The following is a 17,095-nucleotide window of genomic DNA, read 5'->3' as shown; positions in this document are numbered from 1 at the left end:
AAATTAACAAAACAGACTACTAGAATTAAAAATAAGGTCATTTGATATATCCTCTCTATACCAGTAGCCCTCATCCCCATAACTGCTCCTCCCTGAAAAGCATACATTTACTTGGACCTCCATGAGCCTTCTCATTTCTCATTTGCTTGGTGTGGAAAGATCGGCGGACAGGAAGGCTAAAGACAAGGATTCACTTAATTCCTCTGAATTCTTAGTTTCCTTCATACATATAAAAATAAAGACACACTTCTGGCTCAAAAACAAATTTTCAGTAGTTCACAATATATTTTTTTTCTTTTCAAATTGGGGCTTAACATTTTCATCCCTTTAACAGACTAGATTGCAAGTTCCTGGAAGGCAGGGGCTATCTTTTCTCCATTTTTGTATCCCTAATGCCACGTAATACTCTATACAGAGTAGTTTAATAAATATTTATTGAATTGGGTATAACTGGGTGTAATTTCCACACCAATGTACATACAAGTGAGTGTAAACATTGTTTTTCCAACGGATATGTTCAATTACACAAAAAACAGATGAAAAGTTAAACGACAAAACAACATAAAAACTATACTAACAAAAGAATGACAAATCTTTTGAAATCAAATTTAGCATTTGCAAAGTCAATACATTTTTCTTCTCATGACTGAGATGAATAAAGTTTAAGGAAATTAAGACACTCTTCTCCCTCTCCTGAAGAGTTTAAAATTGGATTTTTGTTTCACTGAAAACACAAAACACACTAAAGGAAAAGAAAGAAGAGACTTTTGCCCCTTGGAAGAACAAAACGAAAAACAAAGATACATATCTGATTTTGCTATGAACCAATAAAGAAAACACAGAGGTAAATAACAACAAATTGTTGCATAGTGAAAACCAAAATTTCCAATAACACTATTAATATGTGCTTAAGCATGAAATTTATGGAATTTAAACCACTTTTCTGGTTGCTTTCCAAAAGCAACCAGATTAAATATTAAAGGTTGGTAGATCAGTTTTTAATTATTTTTTCTAATGAATGTGTAATGATAAACCCCTCACTAGTATTTACTGTATTTATAAAACTGAGTAAAACAAAACTCAGAATACTAACACTCATCTCCTACTTCCTTACACCTCTCCCTTTCCCCAAGAAATTTCTATTCTCTAAATGCGAAAATGAATCCATTTGGTGTCATATTTACAGTGTATCAGTAGACAGTAAAACTCAGCATGTGTAGGACTAATTTGAAGCCATATATAACACTCTGCAAAATGCATATGGATATAGTAAATGTTATTTCAACAATTATGCTATATTTGATTTGAAATTCTGTAAGCTTTTTTATATTGTGTTTCTAACTATACTCACCAGGGAGGCACATAGAAATGTTATAATAGTGTGATACTGTCATTTGGAGCAAAATGTAGGTCATTGGAGTCAAACTCAAATAGAAATGAGGGTGATTAATCCCTATACAAGGATCCTTAAAAGCCGCATATTGACTTAATTTTAAAATGTAATTTTATTCCTATAACAAATTGCCTACCATTTCTGAAGAGAGAAGAGGAAGGAGGGAGAGAGAGAGAAAAATTTAGAACTCAAAATCTTGTAAAAATGAATGCTAAAAATTGTTGACATTTAATTGGGGAAAAATACTATTTAAAAATGTAATGTTATCTTTCGTTGTATTTTTATTTACTTTGTTAACTATTTCCCAATTACATTTTAATTTGGTTTCCCCCACTCAGGAGAGGAGCAGGTTACAGTGTTTCACACCTCTGTTGTAGACAGGTCAAATTCTAGCCTGCCTTGAAGAGGAGATGAAAAAATATTATATTCTCTCTTTCAAAGAAGAATAATAGCTATGAGACATCACTTATACTATTACACTCAGCTGATATGTTGGTTAGTTTTGCTATTTTTCCCCTTCTCTTTGTTTTTGTTATAAGGGATGGCTTTTCAAAAAGAGTAAATAAGGTCAAACTAACTTTATTTTCTTTTAGGATAGGGTTATTAGACTGATAAATCAAAAAATCCAATATAATTTACCTGAATTTCAGTTAAATATTTACAAGTTGTTCATGCTATTCTTGTGGAAAAGATAAAAGGGTTAAGAGCTAGATGACGGCATAGGTAAAGAGAATTGTAATTGACTGAATAATGAAACTTAAGGTAAAGTCATTAATGGTTAGGGATTTGTGAAGAGGTTTCTAGAGGACAGTCTTAAGAGATCTGTGCTAGACCCTTTACCGTTTTAATGTTTTCACTGTTTTTTAAAACAGTGATCTGAAAACATAGACGGCATGGCTATCATATTTGGAGAGGGCACCAAGTTAAGTGGGAAGGATAGTGAGCAATAAAAAAAGTCCTCTTCACATTTAAGAGCTATAAAAAATGGAACAGTTTGCCCCAGGAGGTAGGAGCTCCCCTCTCTATAAATCTTCAAACCAGAGTCACTTGATAAATATCTCAGACAGGGAATATAAACATATATTCTATATGATCCCCTCATACAAGGGGATTCTTGTTCAAGTACAGGCTGGACTAGACAACGTCTGAAATATTTCCAACTCTGCCATTGTGCAACTTTCTAATCTGCCAAACAATCATCAATTACAATCTATAATATCAATGTAATTTTAAAATCTAACCCATTTCTAAGCACTGCTTAGATTTTCTAATTAATCTAATAAACCTCTATGTAACAATAATCCTCTTCTAACTTCTCTCCCCAGCCCCTGCCCCCAAGTCTCTGGCCCTTCACACAGGAGCTCCCCAAAAGCTGGAACATACACCCCCTCATCTTTACCTCTTAGAATCCTAAATTTCCTTCAAAGCTCAACTCATATGCCACCTTCTCCATAAAGCTGTTCACCCGCTTCTCCATAAGGCCCTTCCTGCACCATGCCATACCTCTTTCTCCCCAGTGGCTAGTTCCTCCATCCAAATTTCCTTGTATTTATTTTGTATCTACTTATATTTGTATATGGTACCTTCCTGGATAGAATGTGAAGGCATAGGACCTGACATACAGTGGGTGCTTAACAACTTGCTTATTGACTGACTGACCTTATCCCAGTCCTTTTATTGATAACTGAAAGACCTATTATGTATGTCTCTAGTTAAACAGTCCACCACCTCAATGTAAGATTAAGTTCCTCGAGAATAAAGGCTGTTTTAAAAAAGTCTTTGTATCACTAGATCAATGTAATTATGTTAAATGAATAAATTTACAATTAATAAAAAAGCGTATAATGCTTAATAAACATTTATTGAATGAAACTGCCAATTCAGTGTTTAAGCACTCCAACAATGTTCATGAAAACAATAAAATTCAACCACCTAGAGGAATTCTAATAAGAAATATGCCTACTCACATAAATATAGCATGATTCCACCTTTCATTCCACCTGCTTGGAATCACAACTACATTAAGTCTTAGAAATCTCTTCTTTATCTACAAGATATTTCAAGCAGGATCTTTTCCTTTTATGTAACTAAATTTAACATTCATAACACTCATTTATTCGGCAAATAGCTTTGAAAGAGGAAACAATTGCTAGAAATCAGTTGAAGGACGAAGGATCCAGTATGTTTCTACAAACCTATACTTTTTAGTTCTAGGGCATTTCTAAGTTCTCTATACCTACAGGCACTTCCAAAAAAGAATATCCGAAGAAATGTAAGCTCCACTACATAGAAGGAAGAACATTTTGTTCTGCAGATCTTGACAAGTCTTTATGAAATGTCTGTGTATCTATCCAGTCCTGGGTTAGTTAGCCTATGCTGGGAGAAAAGTCTGGAATCCTAGACAACAGTTTGCGTGGAAAACACCTCAAGGTGTTGGTAGATTGCAAGTTCAATATAAACCAAAAAGGTGACAGGACAGCAAGAGAAACTAATTTGATCTTAGGCTACATTAAGAGAGGCAGTGTCCATAAAAGGAGGTAAGAGCCCAGCTACAAGACTCTGCACATCAGTGGGATCAGTTGCAGGCAAGATGCAAGAGGTCAAATCCAGAGAAGAGAAACCAAGAACTGAGGCTCATGGCGTAGGAGAATCAGTTTAGCCTGGAAAAGAAAAGGCTTTAGAGGAAGTAACTGTCTACAAGTATCCAAAGAATTGTCACATAGAGGAATGATTAGACTTATCTTGCTTGGCCCTAAAACAACTGTCCTCAAAGGGTCTGACAGGAGGTTTGCTATTAGGAGACAAAAACTTATGCGTTATTTCAGGTAAAAGAAAATGTATGAATAATTTTAATAGAAATTTTACTTACCCAGCATACACAGGATATGTAGAGAATTCACAAAATAAATAAAAACTTGCCTATCACACATATACTACACACTAAACTTGAAACATGTCAGACCTTGAACTCACAAAGAAATCAACAATAATGGTTGCTCTTAATGAAAAGAAAATAAGCACAGGTGATTACCCTTCCTTCCCAGAGTGTTACCAACTTAGACACTCAATGTGCTGTGTTTCTTTATGGCAAATACTACTGTGCTATGAGCAAAAAACATTTAAGAGACACTGCCCTAGATAGTAAAACTACTCAGAATCCAGACACTATCATGCTCGTTTTATACATGGAAATGCTTCCACTTCAAGTTGTGGTACGATATCTCAAAGTTTTAATGTGCCTGTCTTCTCCAAAATGCTAGTCTGCTCTATTAAGAACACAGGTTATGTTCTTCTAAATCTCAGTTCTAAAAAATGTAAAAGACCACAGAATTTTGAAACTGAGATGGATTGTTCAAGAGAACAGAGAAAGCAAATCTATTTTCATTCTGATATTAAATATCTATCCTCTGGTCTGCTTCTAATAAAAATTGTCACTCTCTATGCTACGTCCTATAAAAATATCTAAATCCAAAGAGTCGTAATTTTGGAAATATAGTTGCTGTTCAGTCTTATCTGACTTTTTGTGACCTCATTTGGGGCTTTCTTGGCAAATACTGTTGATTTGCCATTTCCTTCTCCAGCTCATTTTACAGATGCAGAACTAAGGCAAACAGGGTTAAGGGACTTGCCCAGGGTCATGTACCTAGAAAGTGTCTGAGGCCAGATTCGAATTCAGAAAGATAAGTCTTCCTGACTTTAGGCCCAGCACTTTCTCCATTGTACTACCTAGCTGCATCTATGGAAATATACTTATCATTAACAGATATGCCAGCGCCTAACTAACTTAGAATGGTTGGTTTGTTATATGTCACAGTATATTTATTCTTAATGTGGTACTACATGTTTTCATCAGTTTTTTAACTTTTATATTAAACATTTCAACACAGGGGAAAGTCTCTAAAATAAAATGAGATATTAGTTTTTGTCATATAAGATGATTCCACAAGAATCCAATGGAACACAAATGATTCCCAACATTTTTGCTGCTTGAACAAATTTCCACAATTTTTTCTCATTTTACCATCACTTAACAGTCTCTAGACACCTCACTTTGTGATAAAAAAAGAAAAATATGTCTACACCCCTATTCATTTTCTTTCAAAATAACTTCTCTTAGAAACTGCATTATGATGTAGAGGGGTAATAAATGATTTAAAGTTATTCTTTGTACTAGAAAAAAATAAACATCAGATAGGATCATGGAAAAATTTAGTTATGTTCTCATCTCATTTATAAAATGATATATTATAAATAGCTAATAAATTATCAAAAAGAACTTGGCAAGTTAAAGGCTTAATAATAAATACTGTAAAAAAAAATAGAATGTATCTTTTGTTCCATTCTAATAGCCTTCAAAAAAGGTCATGCAGACAGAAGTAACACTACTTATTAAGTAGGATGTGTGATCTAATTAAGATAAAAGTAAAATTTATTCCCCTCTCCTTCAAAATATTTCTAGGTACTTATTACGAATCAGAATTTTAACCAATATTCAGTAAGATAGATTGTTTTTTAGAAGTTACTAAAATGCTGCTTAAACATTCTGCAAGAAGCTCAATTAACTTCTTTAAAGTAATTATTTTAAATCTCAGTTCTTGTTCCAGCCCTGGGGTAGGGTACCTGCAGCCTTAAGGTCACATGTGGTGCTCTAAGTCCTTGAGTGCGGCCTTTTGACTGAGTCCAAGTTTTACAGAAGAAATTCTTTTATTAAGGGGATTTGTTTCCTGAAGTTTGAATTCAGTCAAGGGGCCTTGAGGACTAGAGGGTTATATGAGGCCTTGAGGTCACAGGTTCCCCATCCCTGTTCTAACCTCTTTAGAAAATGTTTCCAAACATTGACTCACAGAGTTTTTGAACTGGAAAAGGTTTCAGAGATGGAATTTTTTTATGGATGAAGAAATTGGGTGGTACATAGAGAAGTCAATGATCTGAGGAAGGTCATCACCCAATTAGCTAGAGACAAAGATGGATCTGCCACATTTCTTGCCTCTCAGTCCAGGGTCTGTCCCCTGTACCACATGGCCCACTGACTATGACTATTTTTTTAAAAATCTCAGCTAAGTACCTTTAAACCTAGCCTTACTTATTTCCAATTGAGAGGCAAATTGCCATAGCTGATAGAGAACTGGACTTGAACTACGGAGACCTGGTCCAAATTCTACGTTTGTGGACAAATTACAAATTCTGAGTCTGTTTCTTTATCTTTATAAAATGGAGATCAACCAATCAACAAGCATTTATTAAGTGTTGAGTATGTGTTCACACTGTGTTAAGCACTAGGTACACAAAGAAAAAGGAAAAAGTCTGCCCTCAAGAAGCTTACAGTTTAACCTGAAAGACATAAATCAGTATATGCAAAATATAAGCAGAGTGGATAGATATTCCCTTAGAGGAAAAAAGACTATAGCTGAGGGCTGGAAAGGCATTCTACAAAAGGGGGAGAGAGAGATTCCAAAAGGCAGAGGAGAGGAAGGAAAGCATTACAGCCCATGGGGCATAGGCAATGCAAAGACTCAGAGGGAAGAGATTTAGTGTTAAGTGTGAGACAGCAAACAGCCCAGTATGGTTGGATTGTAAAGCTCATAGAGGGGATTAATAAGTAAAACCCTGAAAGATAGGAAGGGGATAGGTTGTGAAGATCTTTAATAATACTTGTACTGCCTACATGACAGGGTTCTTTGAGCAAAGTGCTTTGCAAATCTGAGAGCACCTCATAAATTTGAAATTATTCTGCCAAGTGTAATACTACAAATTTTTGCCAGATCATCTGACTTGCTGAACAGCAGGTACACTAGAAAAATCTTCCTTAGACAATATTAACAAGAAAGTAGTACACAGAAATAGTAAATGGTGAAAAGGCTGTGGAAAGATGGCCACATATATATTATTGGTGGAACTTGAAACTGCCCCAACCAATTTGGAATTTGGTAAGAAAACCCCTATTGTTTGATCCATCAATCCCATTATCAGTAAATACCCTAAGAAAGTTAAAGAAAGATAGCATATTAAAAAAAAATATACGTGGCAGTACTGTTTGTGATAGAAAAAAGGAGAAACAAAATGGGTATCCATCAATTCAGGATAGAATAGATATTTCAGAAAAAACTGTGAAATATTAACATAATAGAATATTACTGTACTGTTCCATAAGAAACAATAAATATGATAAATTCAGAGATAGGGGACACCTTATATAAATTGATCCTGAAGAAAATAAGCAGAAAAAACAATATCAATGTAAACAAAAAGATACATTGATAGGAAGCCAAACTCTCATGGATAGAAGGCAATAAAACATACCTCCCTTCTCATGGTGGGCACCTATGGATACAAAGCGAGGCAATACACTATTACTTTAAATCATCGTGTGGGTTGGATTTAATAGACTTCCTTTGTTACGATAATAAAAATAATTAAAAAGTTAACATTTGCATAGCTTTCAAGTTTACGAAGAGTTTTATATACACTACTTTATTCAAGCAAGGGGAGTCAAAATTTTCTCTGAAACAATCCTTCCAGTGTTGTTATGTGACTGAATACAAGCTATAAAATACTAATCTCTGAATAATTAAAGTCATAGTTGAATACAAAAGGAAATGAAGGGAAGTGTGATGGATATAAGTAGGCTGCAGCATGTTTCCAAGAAAGAATTGTGCAGCATGAAAAATATTATCAAATAAATGTATAATCAGAAAAAAGTGTGAGTTGGTCCAAGAACTGACTGTTGCACAGTCTCTCCGAGTCTTTGCATTGCCTGTCATATTCCACATTTCCAAATTCTTGCAAACTGTCTTTAATCTTAATCTCTTTTCTGATTAGTTTTCATTCATCCTCAGTTTTATTTTTAAAATATTTCAACTGTCAAAACTAAAAATCAAATTTCTCAAGAATCATGCTGGAGTGAGAACATCCTTTTTTTTCTCTCCTTCCACATCCCTTTTGTCCTCCACTTGATTTTACACATAATTCCTTCAGTGGTATAGTTTACTAAACCAGATCGATAAGACCTACAGCGTCCTGCTGACTACTATTCACCACCTTTCAGGACACAAGAGTACCCAGGCTTGGCTTCCTGTATACACCCCCACAAACATTACAGCAAAAAAAAAAAACAAAAACAACCAAAAACCCCCAGAAGATTAAACCTGCCCTGAAGCACATCCATAAGTCTTTTGCAGAAAATTCAAGACTTAGCGAAAGACTTAGCTAAAATTGAGTATCAGATAACTAATATTAGGGCAAGATAAAGAATCCTATCAACTTGGCTGCATAGTCCATCCCTACAAACCGCAGATACTCTGAAATGCATGTCAAGGCTGACATTTTAAAAATGAACTTCCTGGGAGCAATGTCCTCTGTTAAGGAGGGGTGAATTATGAGATCACACAATTTAAAGGAGGAAGTTCAACCCTTTCATTAAACACTGATGTACCAACTGAGGCGCAAGAAGGTGGCTAAGTGATTTGCCCAAGGTCACACAAGCACAAGCCTTCGGACTGCAAATACTGGGTTCTTTGTTTCTAAGGTCCCTTCCAGCTCTGCATCTATCTCCCTGGGTCATTCTAGTTGTGCCTCAGAGGGTTGTCTAGAGGAAGCGTCTGGGAGGTTCGGCAGGAGAGATAGCGGGAGGGAGCAAAAGGAGGACTGGGCATGGAACCCAGAAGGCTCCAGCTGGCCTGGGCAGCGTGTCTCAGAGTTCCCAGGGTGGAAAAGCCTTGAGGTTGACCAGAGGAGCGGAGGATCCCGGAGGGTGGAGGCAGCTTTGTGGCTAGCGGAAGGATGGGTGCTGGACCAGAGAGGTGAAGGAGAGGTGTGCAAGAAAGAGCCTGAAGGGATGCCAAGTGGGAGAGGGTGCAGAGTGGGGACAAGTAGGTGCAGGACCGGGTGGAAGGGTTATGCGGGCTGGGGGGTGGGGTACAGACGAAGGGAGGGGCGCAAGACCGGGAAAGGGGTGGAGGACGGGGCGGGGGGGGTTATGGGGGCTGGGGGAGGGGAACAGCAAAGGGGGGGGCCAGGACAAGGTGGAGGGAGGCGGGCAGGGCAGGGTAAGGAGGATAAGCAGGCTGACAGGGTACAGGACGGGAGAGGCTGCAGCAGGGGCGCAGAGTTGGAGTGGAGAGGAGATCCGGGGAGGGGGTGCAGGCTGGGGGGAGGGGGTGCAGGCTGGGGGGAGGGGGTGCAGGCTGGGGGAGGGGGTGCAGGCTGGGGGGAGGGGGTGCAGGCTGGGGAGGGGGTGCAGGCTGGGGGAGGGGGTGCAGGCTGGGGGGAGGGGGTGCAGGCTGGGGGAGGGGGTGCAGGCTGGGGGGAGGGGGCGCAGGCTGGGGGGAGGGGGTGCAGGCTGGGGGAGGGGGTGCAGGCTGGGGGAGGGGGGGAGGGGGTGCAGGCTGGGGGAGGGGGGGAGGGGGTGCAGGCTGGGGGAGGGGGAGGGGGTGCAGGCTGGGGGGAGGGGGTGCAGGCTGGGGGGAGGGGGTGCAGGCTGGGGGAGGGGGTGCAGGCTGGGGGAGGGGGGTGCAGGCTGGGGGAGGGGGTGCAGGCTGGGGGGAGGGGGTGCAGGCTGGGGGGAGGGGGTGCAGGCTGGGGGAGGGGGTGCAGGCTGGGGGAGGGGGTGCAGGCTGGGGGAGGGGGTGCAGGCTGGGGGAGGGGGGGAGGGGGTGCAGGCTGGGGGAGGGGGGTGCAGGCTGGGGGAGGGGGTGCAGGCTGGGGGAGGGGGCGGCCGCCTGAGGACTCACCTTGGGGTCCTTCTCGTAGTAGTACTGCTGCGTGCGGATCCAGCGGCCCACCAGGTGGTCGCGCACCGTGTGAGCCAGGGCGAAGAAATAGTCTCGGGGCGTGGCCACATTGCGGTCCTTGACCAGGGTGAAGTGGAGGTGCCGGTTGAAGCTCTTCCTCACCTCGGCCACGTCGCCCAGGCCCGCGATGCCCCGCACGCTGATCTGCTTCCGCTTTTCGCTGTCCGTCAGGGGCACGGCCATCCTGGAGGTTACAAGCCCGGCCCGGCGGGGAGAAGGGACAAGCGGCTGGGACAGACGAGGAAGAGGATGCTGCAGCGGCCACCGCGGCCAGCGATCTGAGGGCGACCTCCGGCAGACGGCACCGCGCCTGCGCCTGCGCCCCACGCCAGGGAAGCGGAGAGGGGGCGGGGATAAGGGCGGGGCGACTGCGGAGAGGGGCGGGTCGAGGGAGGGGGAGGAGGGAAAGGGGAGGCAGGGAGGCGGAGAGTAGGAGTGGAGGAGGGAGCTGCGCCTCCCCACCCTCACCCCGCGCCCCGCCATCCACCTTGGGTTTTTTTTGTCGTTGTTTGTTTTAAAAGCTGTTTATAAGCGGGAGGAGGCGCTCGGTAGTGGGGATGGAGAAGTGGGGTGCAGCGGCCCCCACTCTAAAACCATTAACGGCAGGGAACGATAATAGCTAGCATTTTTGTCGTGAGGTCATTTTGGGTCGGGTTCCCATGTCCCCGACCCCGTTGGAGGTTTTCTTGGCAGAGACACTGGAGGGGTTTGCCATTTCCTTCTCCAACCCATTTTACAGATGAGGAAACTGAGGCAAGCAGGGTGAAGTGACTTGCCCAGGGTCACTCAGCTGGGAAGTGCCTGAGGCCTGATTTGAACTCACCAAGGTGAGTCTTCCTGACTTGGGGCCTGGCACTCTCATCTGCTGTGCCACCTCTTGGGAAGGTTTGCCATATGGCTTACAGATATTTTATTGTATCCTGACAACTGTAGGAGGGAGGTCCTATTCTGCAGATAAGGAAGAAAGAGAGAAGTTAAGTGACTTGCCCTGAATCACACAGTTAGATTTGAACTCAGATCTTCCTGACTCTAAATCCAGCCCTGTAAACCATTTTACTACCCAGCTGCCTACCTGTATTGATAGAGGGAGATTCCATGTCCAGGGTTGTTGTGAGGATTGAATGACAAAATATTTGTAAAGTGTTAAATGCTGTTTATTATGAACTGACAGACTCAGTCCCCATCCCTATCCCTTATTGTGCAAGAAAACATTGTGCAAGGCCAGTGGATAGGCTCTTAGAGTTTGATTTTAGAGCTGGAAAGACTTGTAGGGGTCATGTAGTCCAATCCCTGATTTTATAGAACAGGAAACAGAGGCCGACTGCTTCAAGGTTTGCAAAGCACTTTACAAGTATTATCTCATTAGAACCTCACCACAACCCTGGGAAGAAACCCGGGGAAACCCTTGCCTGGGGTCACATGGGTGGTAAAGGACAAAAGAAGGATTTGAACTCCTGGTCTTCTAATGTCTTCTAAAGAGCATCTAGGTGATGCCCTCAGTCAGGAAGACCCAAGTTCACATTTGGGCTCAGTAACTTACTAGCTGTGTGATCCCCAGGGGCAAGGCACTTAACTCTGTTTGCCTCAGTTTCCTCATCTGTAAAATGAACTGGAGAACGAATGGCAAACTCCTCCAGCATCTTTGCGAAGAAAACCCCAAATGGGGTCATAAAGAGTCAGACATAACTGAAACAACTCAGCACCAAATCTTATAATGTCAGATCCAGATCTAGATATTCTAGAGAATGTTAAAAGAAAGATCAAGACTCTTTTCCATAAGAGTTTCTTTTGGTGCATTTATTTAGTTGTCCATACCTAACAACTGGATAGAATTGGAAATTATTCAGGAAAGGTTAGATGGTACAGTGGATAGAGTTCAAATCCAGCCTCAGATACTTACTGTGTGACCTTGGGCAAGTCACTTGACCTCTTTTTGCCTCCTCTGTAAAATGTAAAGAATAATGATACCTCCTAACCAGGGTTGTTGCAAGGATCAAATGAGATACTAACTGTAAAGTGCTTAGCACAGTGCTTGGCATGTAGTAAGTGCTATAAAAATGTCAGCTATTAATATAATAATAATAATTGTCATTATTGGATATCCCAGAGTGCTTCTGAATTGTGCATAATCCCTTTAGCCTTCGTATCTAAGGCCAGGTCTTATAGTCTGGTATAGTAACCCATACCTCTTATGGTATGTTGGGAATGCTGAATGGAGACATATATATATATATATATATATATATATATATATATATATATATACACACACACACACACACACACACATATATACATATATATATATTTTAAATAAAAGAATGTGGACCCATTTTTGGTTCTCCCCTTAATAGTGAATGAAGTGCTTTATATATAATAATAATAGCTCATAATTATATTGGCTTTCAGGTTTTTAAAACCTTACTTTACTCACAGGTTCTTGGAGGTAATTCTTGCAAGTATTATTATCCCACTTCCTACATTAAGAAACTAAGGAAGTGTGAAAGTCAGGACTCATAAATCCTAGAAGGGAACTTGAGAAAGATACCTATACTCATCATCTTGACTTCCTCTCCTCTCTCTTCTAAATCTTCTGCAAGCTGGCTTCTAACCTCATCATTTAACTAAAACTGTTCTCTCTAAAATTGCCAATGATTTCCAAGTCTAATGGCCTATTCTCAATTTTTTTGACCTCAAAATTGGACACCTTCTCTCCTGCCTAGGTTTTCATGAACCACTCTTTCCTGGTTCTACTGTGTAACAGCTCCTTCTCAGTCTCCTTTGCTGGTCCTACCCACTGACCCCAGTGTCCCCCAAGGCTCTGTCCTGGTCATGTTCTCTTATCCTTCTATACTATCTGCCTTGGAGTAGCTCAAAAACAAAACAAAACAAAAAAACATAAGATGTGCAAATTTAGAGGCATCTCTACTCCAAATGTTCATATGGCCTATTTGTGCCCAACTTGTAGTAAAGCCTTCTAAGCCAGTACTTATCTGATCAGCTACAGCCAGACACATTATATCTTGACCCCAACATAGTGAAGTCAATTCCATCCTCTGAGAACGGACAGCAACCACCATTTCCTTTGGTGATTTAATTAGTTTCCGCGGGTTCAATTATCAACTCTATGCAGATGATCCCTAGATCTCTATATCCTCATCCCTATCCTGAGCTGTAGTCATCTCATACTGGGTATTCTGTAGCTATCTCAAAGTCAACATAACTAAAACAGTACTCATTAAGTTTCCCCCGATTTCCATCCTCTCAGTCATACAGGCTCACAATCTTGGTGCCATTCTGAACTCTTTACTATCGCTCATCTCACATATCCAATCTATCACCAATTCTTGCTATTTTCTATTTATAATAATCTCTCCTATTCATCCCCTTCTCTTCTATCACACAGCTACCACCTGGTACAGGCTCTCATCACCTCTCACCTACACTATTGCAAAGGGCTTCCTGTTGATTTCCCTGACTCAAGTCAAGTTTCAGTTTATCCTCCTTTCAGCTACCAAGGTGATTTTCTACATCATAGATTTGTTCATTACTCTCTCCTCCCACTTTTACCTCCAGAATAAAATAGAAATTCTTCTGTTTGACATTTAAAGCTTTTTGTAACTTGGCCCCTCCTGACCATTTTGGTCTGCTAATACTTTCTTCCCTTCACATGTGTTGCTATCCAGTGGCATGGTCCTGCTCAATGTTCTATCCACACAAGGTCTGAATATCTGGTCACTGGATTCAGATGATTCTGGAGGAGAAGTGAGGCTGGTGACCTGCACAGCCCTCCCTCACTCAAAACAAAGTCAAGTGCAAGTTATATCATCATTTCTCTGATGTCATGGTTTTCTTTGGCAACAAAGGATGAACACACACACACAGTTGCTCTCTACACCCCCAACCCCCATGTCCGGAATGATCTTCCTCCATACCTCTCCCACTCCAAATCCTAGATTTCCTTTAAGTTGTTGAATCATTTCAGTCATGCCCTAATCTTCATGACCCCATTTATCATTTTCTTGGCAAAGTTGCTGGAGTGGTTTTCCATTTCTTTCTCTAGCTCATTTTACAGATGAAAAAACTGAAACAAACAGAGTGACCCAGTCAAATTCCAATTTCTACTGAAGACCTTTTCCAGTCCCTGCAGCTTTAGAGCCTTTACTTCTGAGATCACCTTGACGTTGCTTTTGTATGTACCTGGTTATTCACTTATTGTCTACCCTGTTAGAATATGGACTTCATAAGGGTGGAGACTGGCTATATGTGTGGTTTATTTTTTGCCCTTTTAACGTTTCCTTTTTAACATCTCCAAAATGAAAGCTTTTTGAGCACGAGAATGAATAAGTTAGACTTAAACTTTCAGAATGTAAATTTAGCAATCGTCTGGAGAGTGGGTAGAAGAGGGAAGAAACTGGAGGCAGGAAGATCAATGAGGAGGTTATTTCAGGTGAGAGGCTTTGGAGACTTGAATTTGTGATAGTTACATATGGAGAGAAGGGAACAAATAGGATAGGAATCCTCATGGAGGAAGATGGATCACCTAAGAGGGAGGCTTCATGTTGAATTTAGAACCATCGTAGCTGCCCTCATTTGGGGATATTATGCAGAGCTGTCACTATGGAAGAGAGCCTTGTTGGGAGAGTACTACCCAGAATTGACAAGTTGTTCCTGGCATGCTTTTTGTCCCCTTTGGCTGCTGTCCTGGTTCTCCAATTGAAGATGTCCTACATTGGAGTGTACGCTACACATTCCCAAATTCCTGTAATCAACAGATCTGTTCCCCCCCATCCAACCTCCGCCCCCAAAAACTAACCCTGACTTGTGTTGCAACATCCTATTGCTTAAGAGAATGTATTCTAGCTGATAAATTACCTGAATGAAGGAACCTCCCTCCCTCCAAAGCAAAGTAAATGATTTTATCCTGGATCCCCATGGAAAAATTTTCTCACTAGAAAAGTGTCTCAGTAGGAATTTCAGGCATTAGTCTGGTCAATAAAGGATATTGGGACTGATCACACGCCTAAAAGTGGGCTGTAGCCCACTATGTATAGAACAAGGCTTGACTATAGATCAGGAAGCCTTCTGATAGTTACCATTTGCCTCCCCATACAATACTGCTGGGTCCTTGTGGTACTTTGTAGGAACTCTCCCTTTCTCTTTGACTTACCTTCTGAGATCTTAGGTATGCACTTTCTCTATTGGATCATCAGGGCTTTTTCTCAGGTCCTAATAGTGCCTAACATAGTTCCATATATGAGTAAGTACTCAAAATTTTTTATTGACTTGGCAAACCCAGTGACCAGTAAGAGATTACTCACCGATCATTGTTACCTCAGTTAATTCCCCGTGGTCAAAGTCATTAGGATCTTCAATTCTCTCACCCCTAATAACAACAACAAAGGAAGGCAATAATCAATAAATCAACAAGCATTTATTAAGCCTCTACCTGATTAGTCACTATACTAAGCTCTGGAGATATACAGAAAAATGACCCAGTCCTTATTTTTAAGGAGATTTTGTTCCACGGGGATTGGAGGTAGCAGCAGCACCAATACATGTACCCAGAGAGGTATAATGTAAGATAGGAGGTAAAGGGAGTAAAGGAGTGATTCAAAGGAGTAAAATTTGAGGAGGGAGAGAAGACTTTCATCTGGAAGGTATTTGGGAAAGCTACCTAGCAGAAAGATATAATTCTGAAAGGCATAGATGAGGATGGAATACATTCCCAGAATGGGTCTTTATTTTGTGATAATTAACAAGTTTTATGAACAGCTAGGTGACAGAGTGGGCCTGGAATCAGGGAGACCTAAGTTCAAATCTACCCTCAGACACTTACCAGCTGAGTGACCATGGGTAAGTCACTTAACTTGTTTGCCTCAGTTTCCTCATCTGAAAAATGAGCAGGAGAAGGAAATGGCAAACCACTCCACTGTCTCTGCCAAGAAAACCTCAAATGGGGTCAAGAAGAGTCAGACATGAATGAAATGACTGATCAACAAGAGCTATAGTGAAGGCTCAAAGAGTTTAGTGAATTTCAGAAGCAAACAGGGCATCATTTTCAAACTTAGTCTAGAGTCACAAATGTCTTGCCTTAGCCCTGGGTAGTAGGATAATATATTTTAGTGCTGTAAGGACCCTAAAGCTTTTCTAATCCAACCTCTCAGTTTGTAGATAAAAAAACTGAAGCTCTGAAATGTACCTTTAGACGATGAGTTTCTTGAGGGCAGGGACTATCTTTTGCCATTCTTTGTATTCCAGTGTTTGGCACAAGGCTTGGCTTGTTTGTTGTTCAGTCCTTTTCGGTTGTGTCCAACTCTTTGGGACTGCATTTGGGATTTTCTTGGCATTGATACTAGAGAGGTTTGCCATTTCCTTCTCCAGATCATTTTATAGATCGAGGAAACTGTGACAAACAGGGTTAAAGGACTTGCCATGAGTCACATAGCTAGAAAATATCTGAGGCCAGGTTTGAACTCAGGTCTTCCTGAATGCAGGCCTGTCACTCTATCCACTGTTCCACCTAGCTGCTCCTTGGCATAGGCCTACAATTTAATAAATACTTGATGACTTAAAAAAAATACTTGATGACTTGACTTAAGTAATTTGCCCAAAATTGTATAGGTAGTAAGTGGCAGAGCTGGGATTTGAACCTGGCCCTCTCACTTAATCTAGTCCTTTCCCCACCATACCATGATGCTTTCAATATTTGGTTCCTTTAAGAAAGATTAGTGCCTTTAGCAAAGCACTTGAATTATTCGTCAGAGGCAAAACATTATCTAAAATAGAAATAAAGTAGGGGTACAAGTAGTATAGAAAAACAAAATAACTAGAACAATATAGTTGGGACAAAACTGTGCTGCTTGACTAATTGCAAATCATTTAGAATCCTGTTCCTCTGATTAGCAGATAA

General features: G+C 40.8%; 1 protein-coding gene across 1 annotated transcript in view; it reads right to left on the bottom strand.

Annotated features, from left to right (window-relative positions):
• The window catches only part of PYGB (glycogen phosphorylase B), an 86,958-nt gene extending 76,443 nt beyond the window's left edge, over positions 1-10,515 (bottom strand). Inside the window, exon 1 of the mRNA XM_072634655.1 lies at positions 10,123-10,515. Within this exon, the coding sequence (XP_072490756.1) occupies positions 10,123-10,365 (243 nt within the window). The 5' untranslated portion in view covers positions 10,366-10,515. The remainder of the gene's footprint in view (positions 1-10,122) is intronic.
• Between the last annotated feature and the right edge of the window lie 6,580 nt (positions 10,516-17,095).

This window comes from Notamacropus eugenii, chromosome 1 (genome assembly GCF_028372415.1).
Source record: "Notamacropus eugenii isolate mMacEug1 chromosome 1, mMacEug1.pri_v2, whole genome shotgun sequence".
NCBI classification, from domain to species: domain Eukaryota; kingdom Metazoa; phylum Chordata; class Mammalia; order Diprotodontia; family Macropodidae; genus Notamacropus; species Notamacropus eugenii.
The sequence above is the reverse complement of the archived record's forward strand: the minus strand, read 5'-3'. Positions and strand labels throughout refer to the sequence as shown.